Source organism: Empidonax traillii, unplaced genomic scaffold (assembly GCF_003031625.1).
Source record: "Empidonax traillii isolate 1590-97213 ecotype Southwest subspecies unplaced genomic scaffold, ASM303162v1 scaffold778:size296861, whole genome shotgun sequence".
In the NCBI taxonomy this organism is placed as follows: Eukaryota; Metazoa; Chordata; class Aves; order Passeriformes; family Tyrannidae; genus Empidonax; species Empidonax traillii.
Window position 1 is genome coordinate 128,995 of NW_020955971.1, and position 20,847 is coordinate 149,841.

The window sequence follows — 20,847 nt, forward strand, 5'->3', positions numbered from 1 at the left end:
TCAGTTTGCTGCTGCTCTTAATGTCATTTTTGTAAGTACCTGATCTAAAAATGGATAAATCCCATACCTTGAGATAAATCAGATTCATAAATAAATTAAGTTGTATGTTTCTCAAAACACTGACCTCTCCTATGTTCTAAAATTATTCTTCAACCTAAAGAGGAATATCTGTTTTCCTTTATTTGGGCTATGAGCAACATCATCAGGAAATGATAACGTGGGTTAGGATTGTGATTTTTGGATAATTACAACTTTTTTCCTTCCAAAAGAAACCATAAGGGACTATCTCTCTTCTTCCTAGCAATCCTGAATGCCAGAAAAACGCTAAAAGTAGTTAGCATTGGAGAGGAACAAGAGAAAAGTGGTGGTACATTCAATGGCCTTTCCCACCTTGGACACTGACTTAAATCAGGCACTGAGTTCATTACCCCGTTGATTTATGCTATTCAAATATTTGGCTTATGCATCATGTCATACAGTTGTACAATCCCACACATAGCCTGCATTGTTCAAACTGGGCTCCTTCTTGAGTATTAGTGTTGACATTCTCCTATCAATACCTGCAGGTCAGCAGTTTGCACCTTTTCTCCATCCTTGACAAGCTCCTAGGTTTCTTGCCTGGGAAAAAAAATACCCTTCTCAAACTGATGTCCAAGACAGCCAGCAAAATCCACCTTTATGGAAACTTTTTTTTTTTTTTTGTATGCACTCCTCCTTTCAGCCTGACACAAATGGTCTTTGCATTAATGCTGTGTTTCAGAATCTCCTGGAGGTATTTTGAAAAGTAGAGAAAAATATGGAGCATAATAGTAAAAAAAAAATGGCCTGCAAAGGTCCTAAATTTATTTCAGGACCTAAAACACGAATACATGTGAGGCTGTAGCAAGGTGTGGGTTGTTCTCTTCTCCCAAGTAACAAGCAACAGGACAAGAGGAAGAGGCCTCAAGTTGTGTCAGAGAGGTTTAGACTGGATACTAGGAGACATTTCTTCACAGAAAGGTTAAGAAAACACTGGAAGAGGCTGCCCAAGGAAGTGGTGGAATGAACATCCCTGGAAGTGTTCAAGAGGCATGCGGATGTGGCACCCGGGGGTATGGTTTAGTGGTGAACATGGTGGTGGCTGGCTTGATGGTTGGACTTGATGATCCTAGAGGTCTTTTCTGACTTTAACAATTCTATGATTCTACAATTCTATTTTCAAGGCCATCACAAGCTATCAGTATTTTTATTTAAGAAAAAAGGTGCATGGTGAATAATGTTTTATGCGCCTGAGAAGGCAAAAATAAAGCTCGATTGAACTCTGTATTTTGCTCAATCTGAGGAAAGTCCTGCTTGCATTTCACTCTGTACTCAAGCACACTCACAGACCCAGAATACGTACTGAAAGCTTTACACAGATGACTACTTTCCTTAAGCCCCAGCCTCACAATCTTTCTCCACACTAGGACATAAACCTCTCCTTAAAGCTAAACATGTGTAAGAGCTCTTCCATTAAGGAATGTTTTTCTGAGTTAGGGTCACAGATACTATCATGGCAAGTGCTGCATAAATACCAGTGGAAATTTTCAACATTCTCACTGTGTCCGGGGCCAGGACAAATGATTAAGGAACCTCTCAATAACCTTGCACTGTTTTATGATCCATCCTCTCAGTGGCTAAGCAATAAAAAGAAGGTAACAGCTTTATCTTGCCAGTGAAAGCAGATTATAGCTGCATAACACAGAGTGATGATTTTATTAATGCCATTGTATCACAAACTTGGCCAAAGATTTAAACTAAGGTCAGACTAAATCTTTCAAAATTAGCCAGTCTGGAGGGGTGGAAGTTTCATCTCAAAGTGAGGGCACTTGAACACAAAGAGTACTGGCAGCATGGGAGGACATTTTGAACATTTATGCCAGTGTTGTGTGCTTTATGAAGCAGTAGCAACTGCATTCAGTTCAAGAGAAATCGTGTGGAAGACGAAGACTTGATGCAACCCGAAGGTGAACTGCCCCATGCCAGAGCTGCCTGAAGGCAAATCTCAGAACTAGACTCAAACCAGTTTAAATACTGGGTAGATGATTCATTGCCACATGAAAATACCAAGGAACTTTGCTTCTGTGTATGCTGCACCTGAGAATAACCTTCTTTTCTTCCATGATGCATTCCCCAAGGTGTCTTTACAACAGTGTATGAGGTGATTATAATTGCAGGCTCATCTTCTGGAGATAGAGTGTCGTTAGCTCCCTAACATCCCACAATTATCAAAAATAAAAAATAAGCTGATTCTTTGATTCTATTCACCTGACTGAATATGAACTAGTTATCTGAAACTTCTCTTAGTTAATGGAGAAAAATAGGTCCACTGGGGGAACATTCATCTCCCTTTAAAGCCTGTGGAATAAACTGTGCCTCCAAACTGCTTCTTCCTCTCCACTGATGCTGAAGGATGAATCAGCAGATTGCCAGCTTAGCTGTAGAGAGAGGGCATGAATCCCACTCAACTGAGAGCAGTCAAATGAGATGAAATCCCCTCTCCTTATCCAAAGCACAAGCAATTTATGAGGTACACAAATATAACCATCTAGGAAGTGCAACTGCACCAGGGTCTGAAGGACCTGGGACTGGCTGAAGGCCAGCCCTGGCAGCTGCTGGGCAGGGGAATGCACTCCGTTCGCTGTCTCAAAGCTACGGGGTGGTTGCCCAGCCATGCTGTGGATCACAGCACACAGACTGTGAGCTGATGTGGCCAGGAAACTGAAAGGGAGTTCCCATGGAAAAGTTTTGTTCTCTCTTGGCAGGAAAATAGAGCAGCTCCTGCCATTGTGAGGCCAACAAAAAGATTCTACATTTTCCTGGTGAGAATGGCAAGCTTACGTGAAGTGTCCAGTAAGAGGAACTCCTTTGAGGTTTTTTATCATTTTTAGTAGTATTTTAGCATGATTGTGTCTCCTATGAGACATGGAGTCAGGTACAAATACAAAATAAAGAGATCATACCTAAACTGGTGACTACAACCAAACTAAAAGACAAGAGAAAACAGAGGAAGGCATTCACCCAAAAGAGAGTCCCAAGAAAACACAGAAAACATTGCTCAGTGATGGAGCATGATTTTGAGATAGCAGAGGCTCAACCATTGCCAAATTTTATCATAGCAAATTTTGTCTCTAATACAGCATCTTGTATCCTTGGGGTGTTGCAAAACAGATAATAAAACAGTGAGAGAATCTTCTGCAGCTTGAAAACATGAGGCTTGGAGGAGTCACTTACTGCCTTATCAACAAGCAGTTGCATCACCCCATAAACATCTAGCATGAGGCATCTAACTCTGCCACATGTCTGACACATATTAGCTTCCAGTAATTTTATCATCATCATTGTATTTCATTTCTGAGGAGAGAAAGAGCATTGACTTTTCAACAGCTCCAGTAAACTCATAATTTTGATTCTCTGTCAGCTACGAGTTTCTGATATATGAAGCCTCATCCCTGGCTGTATCCCCTCTGGAAGCATCATTGTGTATTATTAGTGCACAAATAAGCTATTTTTAATTATAGTGAACATGACCACAGAGAGAAAAAACAATTAGATATTTTGACTTTCTACTAATACTGTTCTCTGAAACAGATGGGCTTGTCATGAGATTTTTAAGTGGCTATTACAGTCTTTGTCATCATTATCAGAAGCATGGATGAAATTTCAGGAGCATGCAGCCCCTTCAAATGGTGACTGTTGTAAACAAATACTCAAATCTCTTTTTAAAAAGTTCCTGCTCTCTCAGTGCACTGCCTTGTCCAGGCTGAATATTCATTTGATCACCATAGTTTACAGGAAGGCTGACAGATATGTTCCTTGTAGGTTTGCGAGGGACATAAAATGATAAAACTAATAGTTTGATAAGGTGTTGTATGAGGTAACAGGCGGCTGACAGGGAGACATTGACCTGAGGCTGTCACATTTCTCATTGATACAGATGTGATGGTTGAGGGCCTCTTTTGCTAAAACCTTGTCAGTACACCATCTGACTAAGACTCAAAACTTGAGAAGCAAGTTCTGCACTGCTCCATCTCTAATGTTCAATGTAGTAAAAAGTTTCCTCCAGACTCCCCCTCTTGAGAGTCTTCCTTGCTGGGCTCCAGTTCTACTTCCACTGAAGGCTGGAGACCTAATTACCCACTTCCTAAAGTTTGTGGTCAAGGTGTGATAAAACAGCTTCTACTTTAGCTGAAGATGATATGTCTTCATAAATAAATCACATTAACTACTCTGTGGCTTCAAGAGAACAGCTGTTTTATATTCTGAATGGCCTTTTGAACTAGAATAGATCTTTTGTTGTGCTATAGCAACAGAGTTCTTATTCTTTAGTAGCATGCTTACATTATCAGAATCCTCAGAGATGAGACATTTTAGTTGCTGTATTCTGTCTTGAATAAATCAAAATACTTAAAACAAATAACTGAAAGCATCAGAATTGTACATGATTTTGTGAAAGCATAAATCTCAGAAGAATTCATATAATTTTTCATGTCCAAAGCAATCAGAGACTGATAATATTTTATCAAAATCCTTCTTCCAACGAAATACTTTTAGCCAGCTGTATCTTTACACTAAAATGAGGAGGTTTTTTTCCAGCCAGAAAACATTCTGAGTATCAACTACAAATCTCATTAAACTTCTTCCCACAGCCAGGTCTTTTGGCTCTCATGGGAAACATCCTCACAGCAGCTGAACGTGATTTTGAAGGTAAAAACATTCAGTGTGCATCATTTTGTTGGCTGCAATGGAAAAGCTGGATTGCTAGATGGAAGAAAGAGTAGGTGTGCTAAGGTATGGAGTTTCTTCCTCTTCGGGCCTAGTATTCTGCATTGAGAGGTTTACCTTTAGGTCCCTCCTAAAGTGATCACTCAAAATATATTTGCTTGGTAAGTGAAAAAACACAGGTGATTTGTCATAAGTGTCCAGTGTGGCAACTTGCTGATACATCCTAAATGCTACTGACAGCCTTGGGAGTCTTACAGTACATTTTCTGAGCCTCTACTTGTTTGCTGGTTTGTATGGTCTTGCACTGCAGCAATGTGTTGAGGCAGCTGTGATGCTCAATACAGAGTACAGCTAGAAACATTATGTACCACTCACTTCACTATACACAAGGTTAAGTGCTGGTCTAACACTGTGACAGGGCACACATGTCAAAAATAGCATATTATATGTGTTTACAAAAAGCATGTCCAGGCTGTAGTCACTTTCTTTTGATATTTGTCCATTCTTTGGAAGTCATTGTGGTTTGGACAGTGGTTTTGGAATGGCTTAGTAACAGAGACCTGGATGAAATCAGATGACTATGTATTCTTTTAGTACTTGAAAATATTTTTAATGTGGTGAAGGGTCCTTCAGTTAGTTCTTTCATTGGTTTCTGGATTTGCCCCAAGACACTTCAGTAAATGTTTTGGAAGTGTGACTAGCCAATTGGACAGCTGGGTTTCAAAATGTCACTTCACAAAGCAAAACCATTGCCAATACTGAATGAACTTATGTTACCCCAATCACATGCACACATTTTCCTGGAATTGTAATTTTTCTTAAGTAATATTTCCCTAGCAATTCAGGAAAGTATCCTAACACAGTTTCTTAGTCACACTGCTAATTAAAGTGAAAAGTTTTGCCTGTTAGTATGGCACATTCTCTACGTGCAAAGTGACATGTGATATAGTAACATGATGCAACTTTCTCACTATTCAACATGACTCAAATAGAATTCCCTCCCGAGCTGCACTCAAGTAGTGCTCACGCTGCAACCAGTGACCACAAATTCTGAAAACTAACACAGCATGCCTCCTGACTAAAAGCAGGGCTCAGACCAACCCATCCTGACATCCTGATAATAAGGAAGGCAGTCACAGCTTTCCAAACCCATCCATGTGGCGCCCACATTGAATTGCCAAATCCCACGTGTCCAACTGCATGTCAGCTGTACGCAGTAGGACTCTACATTGAAGCAGCAAGGACCCTAGATGGCGTCCTACCACCAGCTGAGTGGTTGCACATGTTAAATGTAAAAAATACGCAGCTGTCCTTCAGGAAGATGAATTTTTCCTAATGCAAGCAAACTGAAATAGCCTGAGCAGTTTTTCTGCTATTCCTTGATATGGAAACCCATATATTGCTTTTTCACAAGGACTTTAAAAAAAAAAAGTAATTCTGCTGTTTCTTCTCATGGGCAAATGGGATCTCTGCAGCTGTAGTGGGGGCACTCAACAAGGTGTATGGAGATCTGCAAAACACGCTGGGGAGGTAGGAAGCAGGCAGAGAAATAGATAAGAGAATGGCACATTGTGAGAGGAATAAGAAATCTCTAAGGAATAATGGTTTTTGTAGCAAAGTTATTGTATCGGATTTACTTTCCTGCAGCAGAGTATCTCGGGTCGTTTTTTCCCCCCAGCAAAGCTGATCAATACAGTCTTTTTGGGACTACATCTCAAAGCCAAGCCCTAGAAACAGCAAAGGCCAGTTTTGCAACTGGACTTACTTACCCTGAGAGAAAGGTCTAAAAGAAACACAGATCCCACTGTAGGGATAACTGTAAAAAGTACTGTACAAGGTTTCAGATGTGAGCCACAACTGATGGCAAAGTTTAATTACTGCTGTCTTAATTTCAAACATCTGACTATTATAATGCATTTCTAAAATACTGCATCTGATTAATTTACACAACCTGATTCACTTTTCCAAGCTCTGCTCTATTCTCAGACATTACAGTCCTAGCTGAGATGGATCAGCAGCTGGAAGAGAGTTTTTTTGCTATTTCTTATGAGCAAGAACTGCTCTTGATAAAGTAGCAGTGTGTTAGTAGTTCCCTTTCCAATTTGATAAGATGTTGTGTGGCACGGTAACAATACAGGATTGTTTTCTTATCCTTCAGTGTACCTTGTCAAGGCAGTAGCAGATAAGTCAGAACAGAGTGACTTCCCTCACAACCTCCCTGGTAGCTTTCCATTTCTGAAGGAAAAGCACAAACATCACTTCTGCAGGAATGCAGCAAGTACATTTTCACACATTTTTGGCTCATCATGCCTATCAGAGATGGTAATCACAGAGAATCAAAAGCAGTAGTGACAAAACAGGGATAATAAAATACTTCTGAAAACCACAATTTCATAATATTTGTTTAAAAGAGTTTCCTAACTTTGAAAGGAAGCTGGATTTGAGGATGAAAAGCTTAGTTTAAACAGAGAAATTGTTTCCAATGGCTTTTCCAGTTGCTTTTTCTAGCAGTTGAGCAGTACTTTCAGGAGCTGACTTTGCGGAAGACATCCCATGAGATGGAAGACATATTAGAATCTAACTTTTCTATAAACGGAGCAACATTTGCAAGCAGTTATTGGAGAGGTGTGTAGATCTATCTGAGAAACACTGTCAGTGGTAATTACAGAGACAAAAGCTTACAGCCAGCTCTGCTGCTCAGGTTTCTTCACAGAGCTCTGTTTTGGTTGTACAGACAGACAGACAGACTGCAGCTGGCTCTAGGAAGGGAGATGCAAAGAGCTTCCTGATTCCTTCCGCTCATGGTGTGATGGCTCTCCAGTATTTCCATGCCTTCCCAAGGGCAAGGTATCCTCCACTTAGGTGGTCCAGAGTATTAGGATGATGGGGAAGTGTTGCTTCACTCTCTTCAGTGGACAAGGACTATGTACCAGCTGTGTTTGGAAAGTGGCTTCCCCCTCTGTCCAGTTTACAGTGACAATATGAGACTGTTGAATCTAAGAAGATGTGTTTGAGCAAAAATGACCATTCAAGGCTCTATCAATGTTTAGTGAAGAAGTAAAAAAGACTTAGCTGTGGAAAAGCAGTGCATGTAGCAGAGAGCAGATATGTTTACCTCCCAGCTAAGCATGTCTAACCCTCGGTCTTTTGATCAGAAAGCAGATTTATAGTTCAGTGACACTCCTCAGGCCTATCCATTGTGGGTGTCTCTCCAACAAACCAACAGAGGATTCACCATGGGGAGAAGACCTCTAAAAAGGAAAAGGCTGTGAGTCTGTTTAACTTGGGAGTGACCAGTTGTCCCCTTCTCTTGCCTGCCTCACAACACTTCATTAATAATGTAAAGGGGCAGAATAGGGCAAGGAGCAATGAGACTCAAATTCTCAGAGATCAAGACCTTGGAGCCTCATTAGAGAAGTGGGTTTGGTGTTGGAAGGCAGAGGCAGCTCTGAGGGATCGTTTTTTTTTGCCTCAGGTCTGATGAATATAGGACATAGCTCTTTGCATCTAATTTTAAAATTCTGGGAAAAGTAACCTGTGTCTGTCTTTTCTCTAGGAGAAGAAAAATGTGGGGGGGAGAAGGGAGAAGCAGGAATAGAGACAGTGAAGTCTGCAATTCTCTAGCCTAGGGGTTCCAAAATGTAAGAGACTTTCGGGACAGGACTTCAACAAAGAATTTTTAAAGCATTTCCTGATGGAAAAAAAACAGATTAAAAATAATGCTCAGTCTTCAGAAAAGTCATGTGGAAATCTAACTGTTCCATGAGGACTTTGTATGTCAGGTTGGCACCCTGAACCAAGCCACTTGCCTGCAAGGTAGGGTGATGACAGCCAGCCTTGATCTTAGCCCAGCTCCAGAGCCGAGCCCTGCTGGACACCTGCATGGATATGCTGCCCCTGCTTGAGGCTGCCCACTCCTCCCCATCATAAGCCTGTTCTCCAGTTGTGCCTCACACCACCAGACATTCAATGTTCAGGCTGAAACTTTCCATGCCAGATGTTTGCCTCAAAATTATTTTTTTTTTCTGCTTTCTCTGTCAAAATAGTTTGACCACAGTTGAGGATGAAACTCCTCTTTTATCTATTCAAATATTCAATATTATCTATTTCTGTCAGTCTCCTCTTTGCAAACGTCTGGTGTTTCCCTGCTGTGGATCACAGGTGTGCAGTTTTGACACTTGAGGAACCTTTCTTGGCCCAGATGTCTCCTGCTATCTCTGAAAAAAGTTCACCCAAATGTAAAAGCCTCCAAGAGCAGCAGCAGAGGCCTACCAGGGCTTTTCCGCAGATGGGTCCTGTGCTGACTCCAGTCCATTCATCAGAAGAGTAGGACATAGGTACAGGCTGCTGGCAGTCCAGCCCATGGGGCTGAGAGCACAGAACCTGCCCTTCCTCTCCCTTAGGCCACAGGCATCCAGCAGCTAGGGAAAGGGAGCTGCTGGATTTGCCTATGGAAGGGGAAGGAGATGAATGCTGATGTAAGACTGTAAGATCTGGCCGAGGAGGCTGAGAGCATCCTTGGAAGCCAGAGCTAGAAATGGGTCAGGAAAAGGAAATCCGGGAAGTTACAAGCACAGAGACAAAGTGAGAAACTAGGGATGGAGGCGGGAAGCAGGAACCATGATCAGATGCGACTGGAAAGCAAAAGGGTCCATTAGGCCTGTCTATGAGGAGCTTGGGCAGGACTCCTGATGCTCTCTGAGAAGCAGGACATCCTCACCCAGGAGGAAGCAAGTGGGAAGGAGGGTGGCACTTGGAGAGCACAAACAAAAGACCGATGGGGAAACTGAGACCCTAAGTCCTGGAGGTGAGGGAACACAAGTCAAAAGCTGGGAGTAGAACAAGTCAGGAGTGGAGAGAGGAAGGAGGAGCTGGGCCTAACAGGCAAAACACTCATGCACATGGTGGGGAAAAGGGATTCCTGTGCTCAGAGGAGGATGGGATTTCTGAAGGGTTAGGAAAACCCAAGCACCGTGGAGATACTTGCTGAATCATGGCAGCTTGTACGTAAGCCTTTTCACATTCACATCTTTAATCAGGATATTTAAGGAAGGGGGTAAGAGAGTATTTAAATCCTTAGCCTCCCAAAACTCTATTGCATGATACCACACTGGCACCACCTGATATGTTTTAGAGCATCAACAAGTTAAAAACTTCAGGCATTCTGGGCCGAGCTCAGCTATTCGAACTCCTATAACAGGGGGAGAACAGGTTGCTGGTGCTTAAGCCTTCCTAGGTCTCATTAGTTGTGTATTAGCTGCATTCTGACCTTGGGGTTTTTAACCAGGCAATACTTCTCTTGAAGTTAAAGAACTTTACAAAAATAAGGTATGGCAGGTGAATGCAATATGTGATTTCTGTGTTCTGCAAATTCAATTTGAGGTGCAAATGGTAAGAATAGGCATAACCCTGTGTACCATCCAGCACTGTAACATGAAGGACTTTTTGTGTATATCAACATATGTACACACACAGAAGCCCGCAGTGCATACATGGGAAAACAACCTAAAATCAAACATCCTTCTTAAAATATTAAAACAAACAAACAAAAAAAATCAACAGTTTAGCAAAATATCTCTGTCTACACCCAAAACCCCAGAACAAGCAGAAAGCCAGTCTTTTCCTTGTGGCAATCAGCAGCCTATGCATGTGAAACACAGCCCTCTTTAGTGTGCTCTACAAGATTCCTTTAGGATAGTCTTAGAAACTATCAGTGAATTGTTTTTAAGTACAGTACCTTGTGGCTAAGCTGGCTGCTTGAGAGTGGTACCCAAATTTCAGGGAAAATCATCACATATGTAAATATGTTGGTTGGACAATCCTATCACAGTGAATAATCTATAAAACAGTTTAAACGAGCAAGAAGAGCTCCTGAATTTACTCTAGGCAAAGTGGATATGGTTTCAAAATTCAATTAAAGGACTTTCTCGTGGGTTTACTATTACACTGAATAAACCTGTGTCCCACATGAGGACAGAATTATCACCTCTGCCAATTATACAATGGTTAGTATTCTGTATTAGAAAGCACTTTCTGGTTTAAATAAAGTGATTACCACACATACAAGCCCAGTGATTTGTCATGCAGCGCTCAAAGGTAATGTATACGAGATTGATTACTCTGGTCCTAATGTCTTCACAGAACTGATTCCTGAGGTTGTAAATTAAAAGCTTGAGAACAGTGAGCAGGCAAAGGGGTTAGTCACCAGTCATCCTGAGGCACACATCGCTCACCACTGCTGACTTACTGGGCTGGCAACAGCAGTCTGCAATTAGGCACTTAACTTAGCATTTCTTTTCTAAAGCACAGGTCAGAATGCAGCGTGGTTCACAGACTAGTGTGTGGTCATCTCTTGCAAGCAGGAGGTTTTCTGAAGTGAAAACAAAAATATTATCTTGTTTTGCTCTGCTAGTGAAAAACAAATAATTTGTTCTGGACCACACACTGAATTAATCATTTTTGGACAGACTGCACAAGTAGAAACTTGTTCCAGTTTTCGTTCTGACTTCTCTAAATTATTGTCCTGGATATTCTCACATTGTTTCAGAAAGCCAGATCTGAAAAATCCTACTCTCAAGGTGAGGCTTCAGCTGAAATTTTGTTGCATGTATTATATTCAGAAAAAAGGTTAATTTCCAGGCAATGTGCTCTATTATTACTCGTTGCTGTTTATTTTAAAATCCTGTATAACATCTCCTAATGAAGCAAAAGAAAAATGTTCCTATGATTTCTGGGAAACAAGTGAACAACGGATTAACACGTGTCTTTAAAGGAAAAATTTCAGTACCAGGATACTAGTTCCTGCAATTATAAATACCTGAAATTAAAAAAAGTGTATTTAACAAGTATTCTAAATGCTCTGACTCAATTTTTTGTTCATATTTTGCTTTAATTTTGCATGACTGACACCAAAATTTTAATGTTTACAACAGGTATTTAATAGCTAGTAAAAAAGTAATCAAATAGTAAACAGAGATTTAAATATAGGGATTCTTTACAGATTAATTTTCCTCTGTGGCTGGTAAACATTTCTGCAACTAAACCATCAGGAAAAAAAACCCCAACAACCAAGTACTAAAAGAGCAAGAAACCCATCACCTTGCACATTAAATGTAGGTAATCCTGACAATTTGGATTACTAAGAATCACAGTAAATAAAGATCACCTACCTTAACAGATCCGTTCTCATAGTCAGATCCTTGCAGCAGATGTAGAAGAGAAACTATGAAAATATTCACAATTGCCCACGGTTTGTACATTCTGATGTTTCAAATCCACAGGTTACTACGCAGTCGTTGTCATACAGCTAGAGGCGTCTGTTTCGAAATGCATTTCTCTACCACCAGCACAGAAAAGCTTCCAAATTTCTTTTATAAACTCACAAAGGATTTCAACATCCGAGAGTAAATATCTGTCTCTTTACTGCTCAAAACAATTTAAGTTCATCTAGAAAATGTCATTTCTGAGAGCAGACTTTAGATACACTTGAAATAAAATCATGATAAGGTTTGAAATACACATGCACGCTCACAAGGGATCAGGTATGGATTCAAGTTAATGAAGTTAATATATCTTCCATCCAGACACAAAGAGGCATTCAAAATCCATCTGTGGTCCAGAAAATGTAAGAAATCTGCTTGATCCTGTGCTCCGTGTTACGGCAGGCTTTTAAGATGGTAGTGTAATGGCCAGTGTTTTGAGCCGAGAGCTGTAATCCAACTCTGTATTAAAACTTTTTTCACAACCTTCATGGAAGCTTGCAGAAGCATGTGTCTTAAATCTGATACAGACTTTGGCAGTAACACAGGCAAATTTTGGCTCTAATCCCATTTTGCTCCTACCAATAGCATAGCAGTTTTTAAAGTAACTGATGCAATCTAGACTCCCATTATTTTAAAGAAGATTACCTGAAACATGAAACTTCAGCACACGTTCTTACACCGCACACATATTTTAAGTTACTTCTAAAAAAAAAAAAAAAAAAGGGGAGGGTAAGGAAAAGAGAAAGACTGAGATTTTTTAAACGTTTTATCTTATGTGTCATAGAGTTTTATGAATAGATTTTTAAAAAGGAAATTTAAGAACTATCTTTGACAACAATCAACATTTTGTGTTTTTTTAAAAGAAAGCTCATGAGGTACAGATATAAAAGGACAACATTTATTTTTATTGCAGTAAAACAAAATCATGATTTCTGCCTGAGGATGAGCATGCATTTTCTCTGTATACTTCCATGGTTTAAAATAGAGATTTAAAAACTGAAATCTAACATTTAAAATTATAACATAGACAAAGGCTCTGATAATTATGCATGTTAAATCTATATTTTTGTATTAAGAAGAGTAGGTCCACTCTCACGTCTTAGTGTTTGCAGAATCAGACTCTACAGTTGTTAACATAAAACAGGCATGTTCATAATATTTCAGAGCCCTGGTTTCCTCCTTCTGATGCCCAAGCAGTGTTCTCTTAAATACAAGTAATGCTTCTGTACCTATCATTAGCTTAATGATAGGTTAAGTATTCATTACAAATGGACATTAGAGAAAAATTGTTTTAATCCAGTCTTTCCAGCTGTTGTCATTTAACTGCCATTATGTTTTAAAAACACAGCAATTGTATTATTTTTTAGCTTTGTCTTCTGCCACTTGTTTTGTGAAAGCAGTCCTTTTTTTTTTTTTTTTTTTTTCTTTCTCCCCCACTCATCCCACACTGGTTTGTACAAAGACAGCAGGAATTTCACCTCTTTGAAATGGATGTGGAAAAGCTGCTCTGTCTGTGTACCTGCTGCTCCCCCTCAGACCTTCCCTGCACCCAGGCTGCCAGCGCTATTCGCACAGTTTTGCAGGACCCACACCACAAGGGTCATCCTGTGTCTTTACTGTAGTTTAGCATTAAAATACTGTAACTATTTAATTCTTTATTTTAAATTAATATGTTATCTAATGCTTATACACAGTCACCTTGATCTCATTTAATGTCTCTGTTTCCCTTGTGATACTAATATCCATCTCCTTGCATGAGCCAAAAGCCTGATAAAAGAAATTAATATGCCATAGCCTCAGATGCAGAGCTTCAGGATAAGGGATCAAACAAAAAATAACCTCTACGGGCTTAGGGCTGCATGGAAATAACTCTCTATCCACCTGCAGTTAACTAGAGGGAGTGCCTGGCCATGCTTACCTCTAATTTATGGGATCATTTGAAACACAGAAATCGACTCACAAAAAAAGTCAGTAAGCACTACATGCCCTCATGCCTTAAAAGCCTGTGAATGGGATACTTACACAGCCAATCTCCAGCACAATTCAGGGACAAGCTGCTGTGTTGCCCTGGCAGGGCTGGTGCCAAATGCCAAGGAATCACAATTACAGGACTCTGAGCAACCTAGCACTAGAAAATCAAGGCCATTTGTTTTGGAAATGTTGGAGGAAAATAATTTCAGTAATAATTTGTATGTGGTTTTGTTCATCTCTGTTACTTACCCAATTCATCTCTGAATTACAAATTCATTCAGAAAGACCAAACCTGCATCTTTCTCAAAGCAAACCATTCATCACGAAAGGTCACCCACCTCTTGCTTCAGTGGGCTTTTTGGCAGGAAGACAACTGTCCCTCAGGCATTGAATAAAACTCTTTTATATGAGACCAAGTTAGATGCTGCAGGCAGAAACCAAAAAATACCTAGTTTTTCCCTAAGGACTCAGACACAAAGACTAGCAGAGAAGGAAAAAACTTTTTGTTAACTGCAGAGGACTCTAAATCTGCCTCACAGTTGTTAGTGAGAGCAAAGGCAAAGCAAGAGAAACCAGATGATAGGACGGCAGAGCAACTCTGATAATGAAACAGCATTTTCACCATCTGCATCACTGTGCCCATCCCATTCCCTACAGCTCTTCTTCCTCCTCCAACTCACAATACGAATCAGTGCTCCCTTCAGAATCACCTCAGCCCTGCTCTTCACACAGCTTTCTTACGATTTTTCCTGCCTGCTGCTTAAGAAGAATTTAAATACTTTTGCATTGGAACTTGACACTCAGAAGTATGTTGAGATTATGTTGCAGACTGCTTGCAACAGCAGTGAACAGACCTGCTGTCTGGCCAGACACCTCTGTTTTCATTTAACATATGAACATAAGTTAACAATACACATATTCTACTTTCTTCTTTTATCTCAGTTAGCTGTTGTAGAACCACCTGCTCAGTTCTGTGCAGGGCTTAGGTTTGTATTTCTTTTAAAATCTAGCACTGTATAAAAGAGTACTTAAATAAAATTTACATGATTATTTACATTACTTTTGCAGTGGAATAATAATTTCCATTGACATCAACAAGGCTAAATATTGCGTAATGAACTGAGATTTCAAACATTTATGTCACCTTTAGGTGAGCAGCTAATAGATTAACACTGTGGTAATGAGTCAGTTCTTTGCAAGAAGAGCTTAAAATTTTACTTTAGATAAGCCTGCTTCAAATATTGATCAACATTGATGTCTCAAATGGAGAAACAATATAGATTAAAAGTTTAAATCTACTTATCTGCAAACATTATGTATAATTCATTCAATAATATTTGAAGCATGAGTCTTTCCTCCAAAGTAACAGTCTGACATACACTGCACAGAAACCCCGAATCACTGATTCCCATACTCCATTTTTGTGATGGAAGAGAACATACAAGTGACCCAGAACTTGGTAGATGTATGCATTTCTTCGTCCTTTCCACTAATTTTTAATGTATTGCATGCATTTAAGTGCAGCTTATTTACTGGGACTACTTACCATGGTGCATTTCAAGTTCTGTACTTGGATTTCACAGCACAAAAAGAGTAAAAAAGGCCAGTACAGACAACTGCAACTCAAACAACAGCACCATGTTTAGCTCATGCATTTCTTGGGTGTGTACACACCCAAGGAACAGAAGAATTTCTTGACAATGATGAAACTCATATTCCTCAAATATTCCTGAAATTCTTTAAGGTAAATGCCTTCCATAGTCTGAAAACAAATGGCACCTGCAGATATGGCCAGACTAGTGTCACTATTTGCCAGACAAAACTAAAAGGGAACCCTCCAAACAAAAATAATCATCATCATCTGGAAAAGTGTAACAAAACATGAAAGGAGGATGTTTCATGCTTTTAACACCTTAAGAGTAGCCATGAATAAACAGGACTACTCAGGTCACGGAAGGTTTGTGACAATATGCCCTAAATAAACTCCAGTTAAATTGATCAGTCTCAGACTGCAAAGTTAAAATTAGAGATTAACAAAGGCAGTTCATTGACTTTACTTCAAATAAAGTATTTTTTCATCACACTTGAAAACTCCACACCATTAGAAGTTTAAACATGGTACAATGTTCATAATAATAAGATTATTCCCAGCAAAGGTCATTAAGTATTTGTAAGATGATTCTATAAGCAGATCTGTACATTCCCTCTAAGTAATCCACATACAGAGGAACTTTTATAGTCTTTGAAAGCTACCTAGGAAAGGAAAAATGGAGACAATTTATCAAATATTGTAAACAAGAATCTAACTTAGATTTAATAAGACACTCATGACCTGGCAGTTATATGGCAATCTGAAGTCACTCAGTACACATTTTAAAATTAAAGTAATAAATCAATTTTTTGAAATAAAGCAATGTTTAATTTAATGGCTACTGGCATTAGGAATTTCTGTCAAATCGCAAAATGCTTGCATATAACACTAATGCTAAACTGGATTGATAAAATTTAGAAAAAAATAGGCAAAATCCCATCTACAGAATCTGAGATTCAGAGCATAAGAAAACTCTGCTGTAGCTGGGCCGGAGGAACAACGTGGGCAGCTCCACCCAGCCAGCTCCATAGCCAGCCTTCACACCAGCCAGAACGCTGCTTCATCTCCTCAGGTTACACTTTAACTACACTTAAATTAGATTACCTAATTGTCTACTTGCTGGAGCAAACCTGGAGCTCGGAGCAGTCTGCAAAATCTGCCGGAGAAGCGGGTAAATCCCACTGGGTGCTGCTCCTCTACTGCTCTCCTGGCTGCCATGGCTAAACTGCTATCCATACCTTCATCTAGCTGGCTGAAAGTTCACTGGGGAATGTCTACACAAGCTGCAAGCACACCCCTGGGCAGGCATACTCTCAGCTTTAGTTAACACGAACCACAGCATCCACCGGCTCAGTTCTGTGACAGCCCACGCTGCGGCCCCACTCGGAGAAGGGAAAACACAGTTACTGGAGGAGTGCTGTCAGCAAAATGCAGATAAAAATCACAAACAAACATTTGCTGGTCGAACTTTAGAGAGATGAAAACACCTTTGAATTGCTCTATTTTTGAATATTTTTTTTTTCTACTCCAACCTCATGAAGAGCAAAGACGCCTTGTTACCCTTCTCTAATTCACATTTGTAATGTCTAATGCATGGAAAGATGGAAAATCACTCTGGGGATGGCTGCTGTGTTCAGCAACAGCTTTAGCTAGCCCAAGTATGAAGACATTTGTGTTTCTTTTGTTTCTGTGCTTCTAAACTTCTTAAAAGTTTAACCTACAGGGCCTCTGATCCAGAGAGCAAGACCTCTCTCTGGATTCCTGTAATTCAGATTTATCTACAATAATGGGAGCTCTGTGTCTGCTTGTCTTCACATCCATCTGTGTTTACATAACTATTAATGAGGGCACAACTGAAACAATAATCAAAATTTAATTACAGGGGCATGTAATTGCATTTCCAAGCCTTTATTTCACTTGTGACTTCTATAAGTTCTCACTTCTTTCTACAGAGAAGTGAGGCAAGCTGAACAGAAGGATAAAAGAGGTCTCACAGTTAAAAAGAAGGAAGCTAAAGAAAAAAGTGTGGAGGAATGGGATAGGAGAAGAGGAAGAAAGGGGAGGAGGGAGAGCGGGAGATCTGACCAAGTGCCATCCTTCACACCTATCTCAGTGACTGTAGCCAAGCCCTTGCCTCCAGACTGACTGTGGAACACTGGCTGGTGTTTAGGTGTGTCTGAGGATCACTGCCTGTTCAAGGCAGGTGTCTGAAAGACTTCACAAAGCCAAGGAAGGAAGCAGTTACCAAGAGGATGGATTCAACATCAACATTCAGTGGCTATATTCATTCTAAGACTTCATGCTCTGCTACTGAAGAGTAAAAATAGGAAAGTATAACTGCAAAGCACAGTGAGTATCCAGACTGCTGAATCCTGAATGTATTGAGAGCAAAACAGATGAACTCATGGGTTCCTGTAAAGAAGAAAATAATAATACGTTTTCATTTTCTCCAGCATGCACAGCACTGTTGCTAAATTACCCTGGGATTTAAGGGTATGTGCAACTTGCACCAACTTGTGTGACTGAATAGACACTTGTTGCATTAGGCACATCAAGCATTATGCACATCAAGCCCAGAATTATGCACATCAAGCCCAGAATTTCTCGAGAGAAAGATGTGTCTGCAGGTAACATCAACCTCCTTAACCTCTTGCTAATATCTTGAGCAAGTTCCATGCCAAACAGCAACAGTACAGCTTGTACTTCAATCATTTACTTTCTTCTCATCCAGTAGAGTCTTGCAGCAATATAATCCAAGTGACTCTAGGGTGGATGGAGAACAAGAGCAGCTACAAGACATCAGAGAGATCTGACACAGCTTTATAATGATGAAAACAGCATCTGTTACATGAGAAAACACTCATTCATTCTAGTAACTGTTGCACTTGCAAAGGTCAAGAAAGCAATATATGTTACAGGTCTGGTCAGTTAAAGCTGAATTTGTGCAACAATATTTTCGGAGGCAGTCATTACTACAGGATCACCTTCTAGTGCTCCTGGAGAGCTTCATCCAATTCATCATGACACTTCTTTGAGGTAGGAAGATTTTGTGACAGCAGTGGAAAACACAAGATTAGTTTCATCTTTGCACTTCAGACTCCAGGCTAAAATTTGCCAACATAAGCAGCTGGTGGAACTGTAGGCATAACTTAGTCTATCAGAACAGGAAGATACGTAGTCTCACAGTCAAATGTATTTACCTAAATTGTGAATTAGCTTTTGGCCTTTTTCTGGTTATTTTGATATATCCAGTCTGCTTTTAAAAAGTTCTTGTTTAAAAGCAATACAGAATACCTCAAGATCAAGTTCCTGGCCAAGTTCCAGGGCTCAGATCTTTCTTGCTTCCTATTTCTGTTGTCCTGTTAGGGAGATGAGGCCTTGAAATACGAAGAAACAATCTCCTGGAAAAAAGTTCTGTGCCTGAGTCTCAGATTCTTGACTCAGTGGATATGGCCAGAGTATACTATGAAAACATCCTGGCTCTCAAGGCCAGCAAGGAACTCAAAGGCTAAGCCAGAAACAAAAGATAGCTTAAAGATACCTGTTTTCACTTTCCCTGCCTCTTCCTGTCTTCACTGTAAACAAAGAAGCTTTTGGAAAGAACTTCCAGCAATCTTTGGAACAACTGCCTTCATCCAGGGTTTCTCCCAAACTGGGACTCCCACTCCCCATACAGACATTTTCACATATAAAGGCAAGTAACAGATCAGAGAAAACAGGCAGAGAATTAGCAGCTAAAAGGTTCAGAGGGAGAAAATTTGCTACAAGTCTGAGAAAAACTGAAACCACACTGTAGGAGGTAGTATAGCAAGAGGATGGTAATAGAGGGATTTAAACATTTATTTTCAACAGCTGATTTCCTTACTTCTGTAGCACCCTGAAGCAACATCCTTGGAGCAATATATCCATATATAGCAGATGGTCAGAGAACAAATACAGGGTTTAGTATAATTCTCTTTGCAGGGAACAACCCAAGAGTGTGCACACACTAATTTATAATCACAGCAAAGCCTCAAAAGTTAAGTGCAGAACTTATACCTATTTGAGATCACTTTAGAGTAATAACAACTCAGTAATATGAAAATAAAATCCGTCTGGTGCAACTTAAAGTTTGAGGATGAAATGTTTAGTATTTACATTTGGTTCCACTGCTTTAACATTCATAAACACTAGGCCAATAAAAGGATAAATCAGGTCCCTGACATTGGGAGAATTAATGATGTCTCTCTAAAATGTTTAGAGAAGTAAATGTATACTGTAAAGTATGTATATCACAAAGTTCATCTCTAGCTCTAAAAGGATGATTTTTTGACAATTTAATCACAAAAGCATTTCCGTGTTTTCACAAGAAAACCCCCATTTCCTATTTTTATTACGTCCTGTTGCTATCAATAATGTATAAGCATAAACAGAGTTTGTCAACCTCGCCCTGTATTTCCTATTGAAGACAAAATAAAAGATGGCCTGGCTAATGGACTCTTCCACAGAGATTTCACCCCCAAGTTCTTATTACTGCTCCAGCTCTGACTGCCTGCATGCAAGATCAAAGGAACACTTCAGATCCATCATCATCTGGTCAGTCACCTATGTGAAATACTTTATTTATCTCTAATGCCCACCCATTGCAGGAGTCAGGGTTCACAAGACCAGGTGCCATCAAAGGACATGAGGAATCCTGAAGCAGCTCAAAGAATGCCCTGGTATTCATTCATCTCTGAGCCTGCTGGTCTCATACCCAATGCAAACTTATTCTTTTATGGATGAGACCACTGCCTGATGTTCCCCACATCTGCTCCCAGGTGTAATATTCTACAACTGTGTTCAGATAACACAGAAAGCCTGATGGATCACCCACCACTCCTGGTAGCGTTGGGTAGAAGAGTTTGCCTGGCCTTATAAACCATAAGGTTTTAACCAGACCATTCTATAATGTCACAAGAGCTCTGAGACACTTCCTTATCCATCTGGGAATTACTCTGTTGTTGGTATTTGATGAATATACCATGAACTTAAGCCTCTAGCACTATCTTTTGACCAGGGTATTCATAACAAAATCCTCGAGGTTCAGGAGGGCAGTGAGAGAACAGCAACCAAATCCATGCTCTTTAAAACAAGAGGAGAAATTCAACAACCAAGTAAAATAATGAGATACTATTAAGTTCATATCAATTATACATTATTCTTTAAATGCAGTGGAGAAATTTTATAGAAAAAAATCCAATATAAGAAGTGAAGACTATTTAGATACTGAAATAGTTTTATATTAAAGCATGAAATAAA

At 39.9% G+C, this 20,847-nt stretch overlaps 1 protein-coding gene across 2 annotated transcripts in view; it reads right to left on the reverse strand.

Annotated features, from left to right (window-relative positions):
• VEGFD (vascular endothelial growth factor D) overlaps nucleotides 1–12,519 on the reverse strand; it is a 30,028-nt gene extending 17,509 nt beyond the window's left edge. For both annotated transcript variants that reach the window (XM_027901357.1, XM_027901356.1), the window contains exon 1: nucleotides 11,913–12,519. In XM_027901357.1, coding sequence (XP_027757158.1) covers nucleotides 11,913–12,002 — 90 coding nt within the window. In that variant the 5' untranslated portion in view covers nucleotides 12,003–12,519. The remainder of the gene's footprint in view (nucleotides 1–11,912) is intronic.
• Between the last annotated feature and the right edge of the window lie 8,328 nt (nucleotides 12,520–20,847).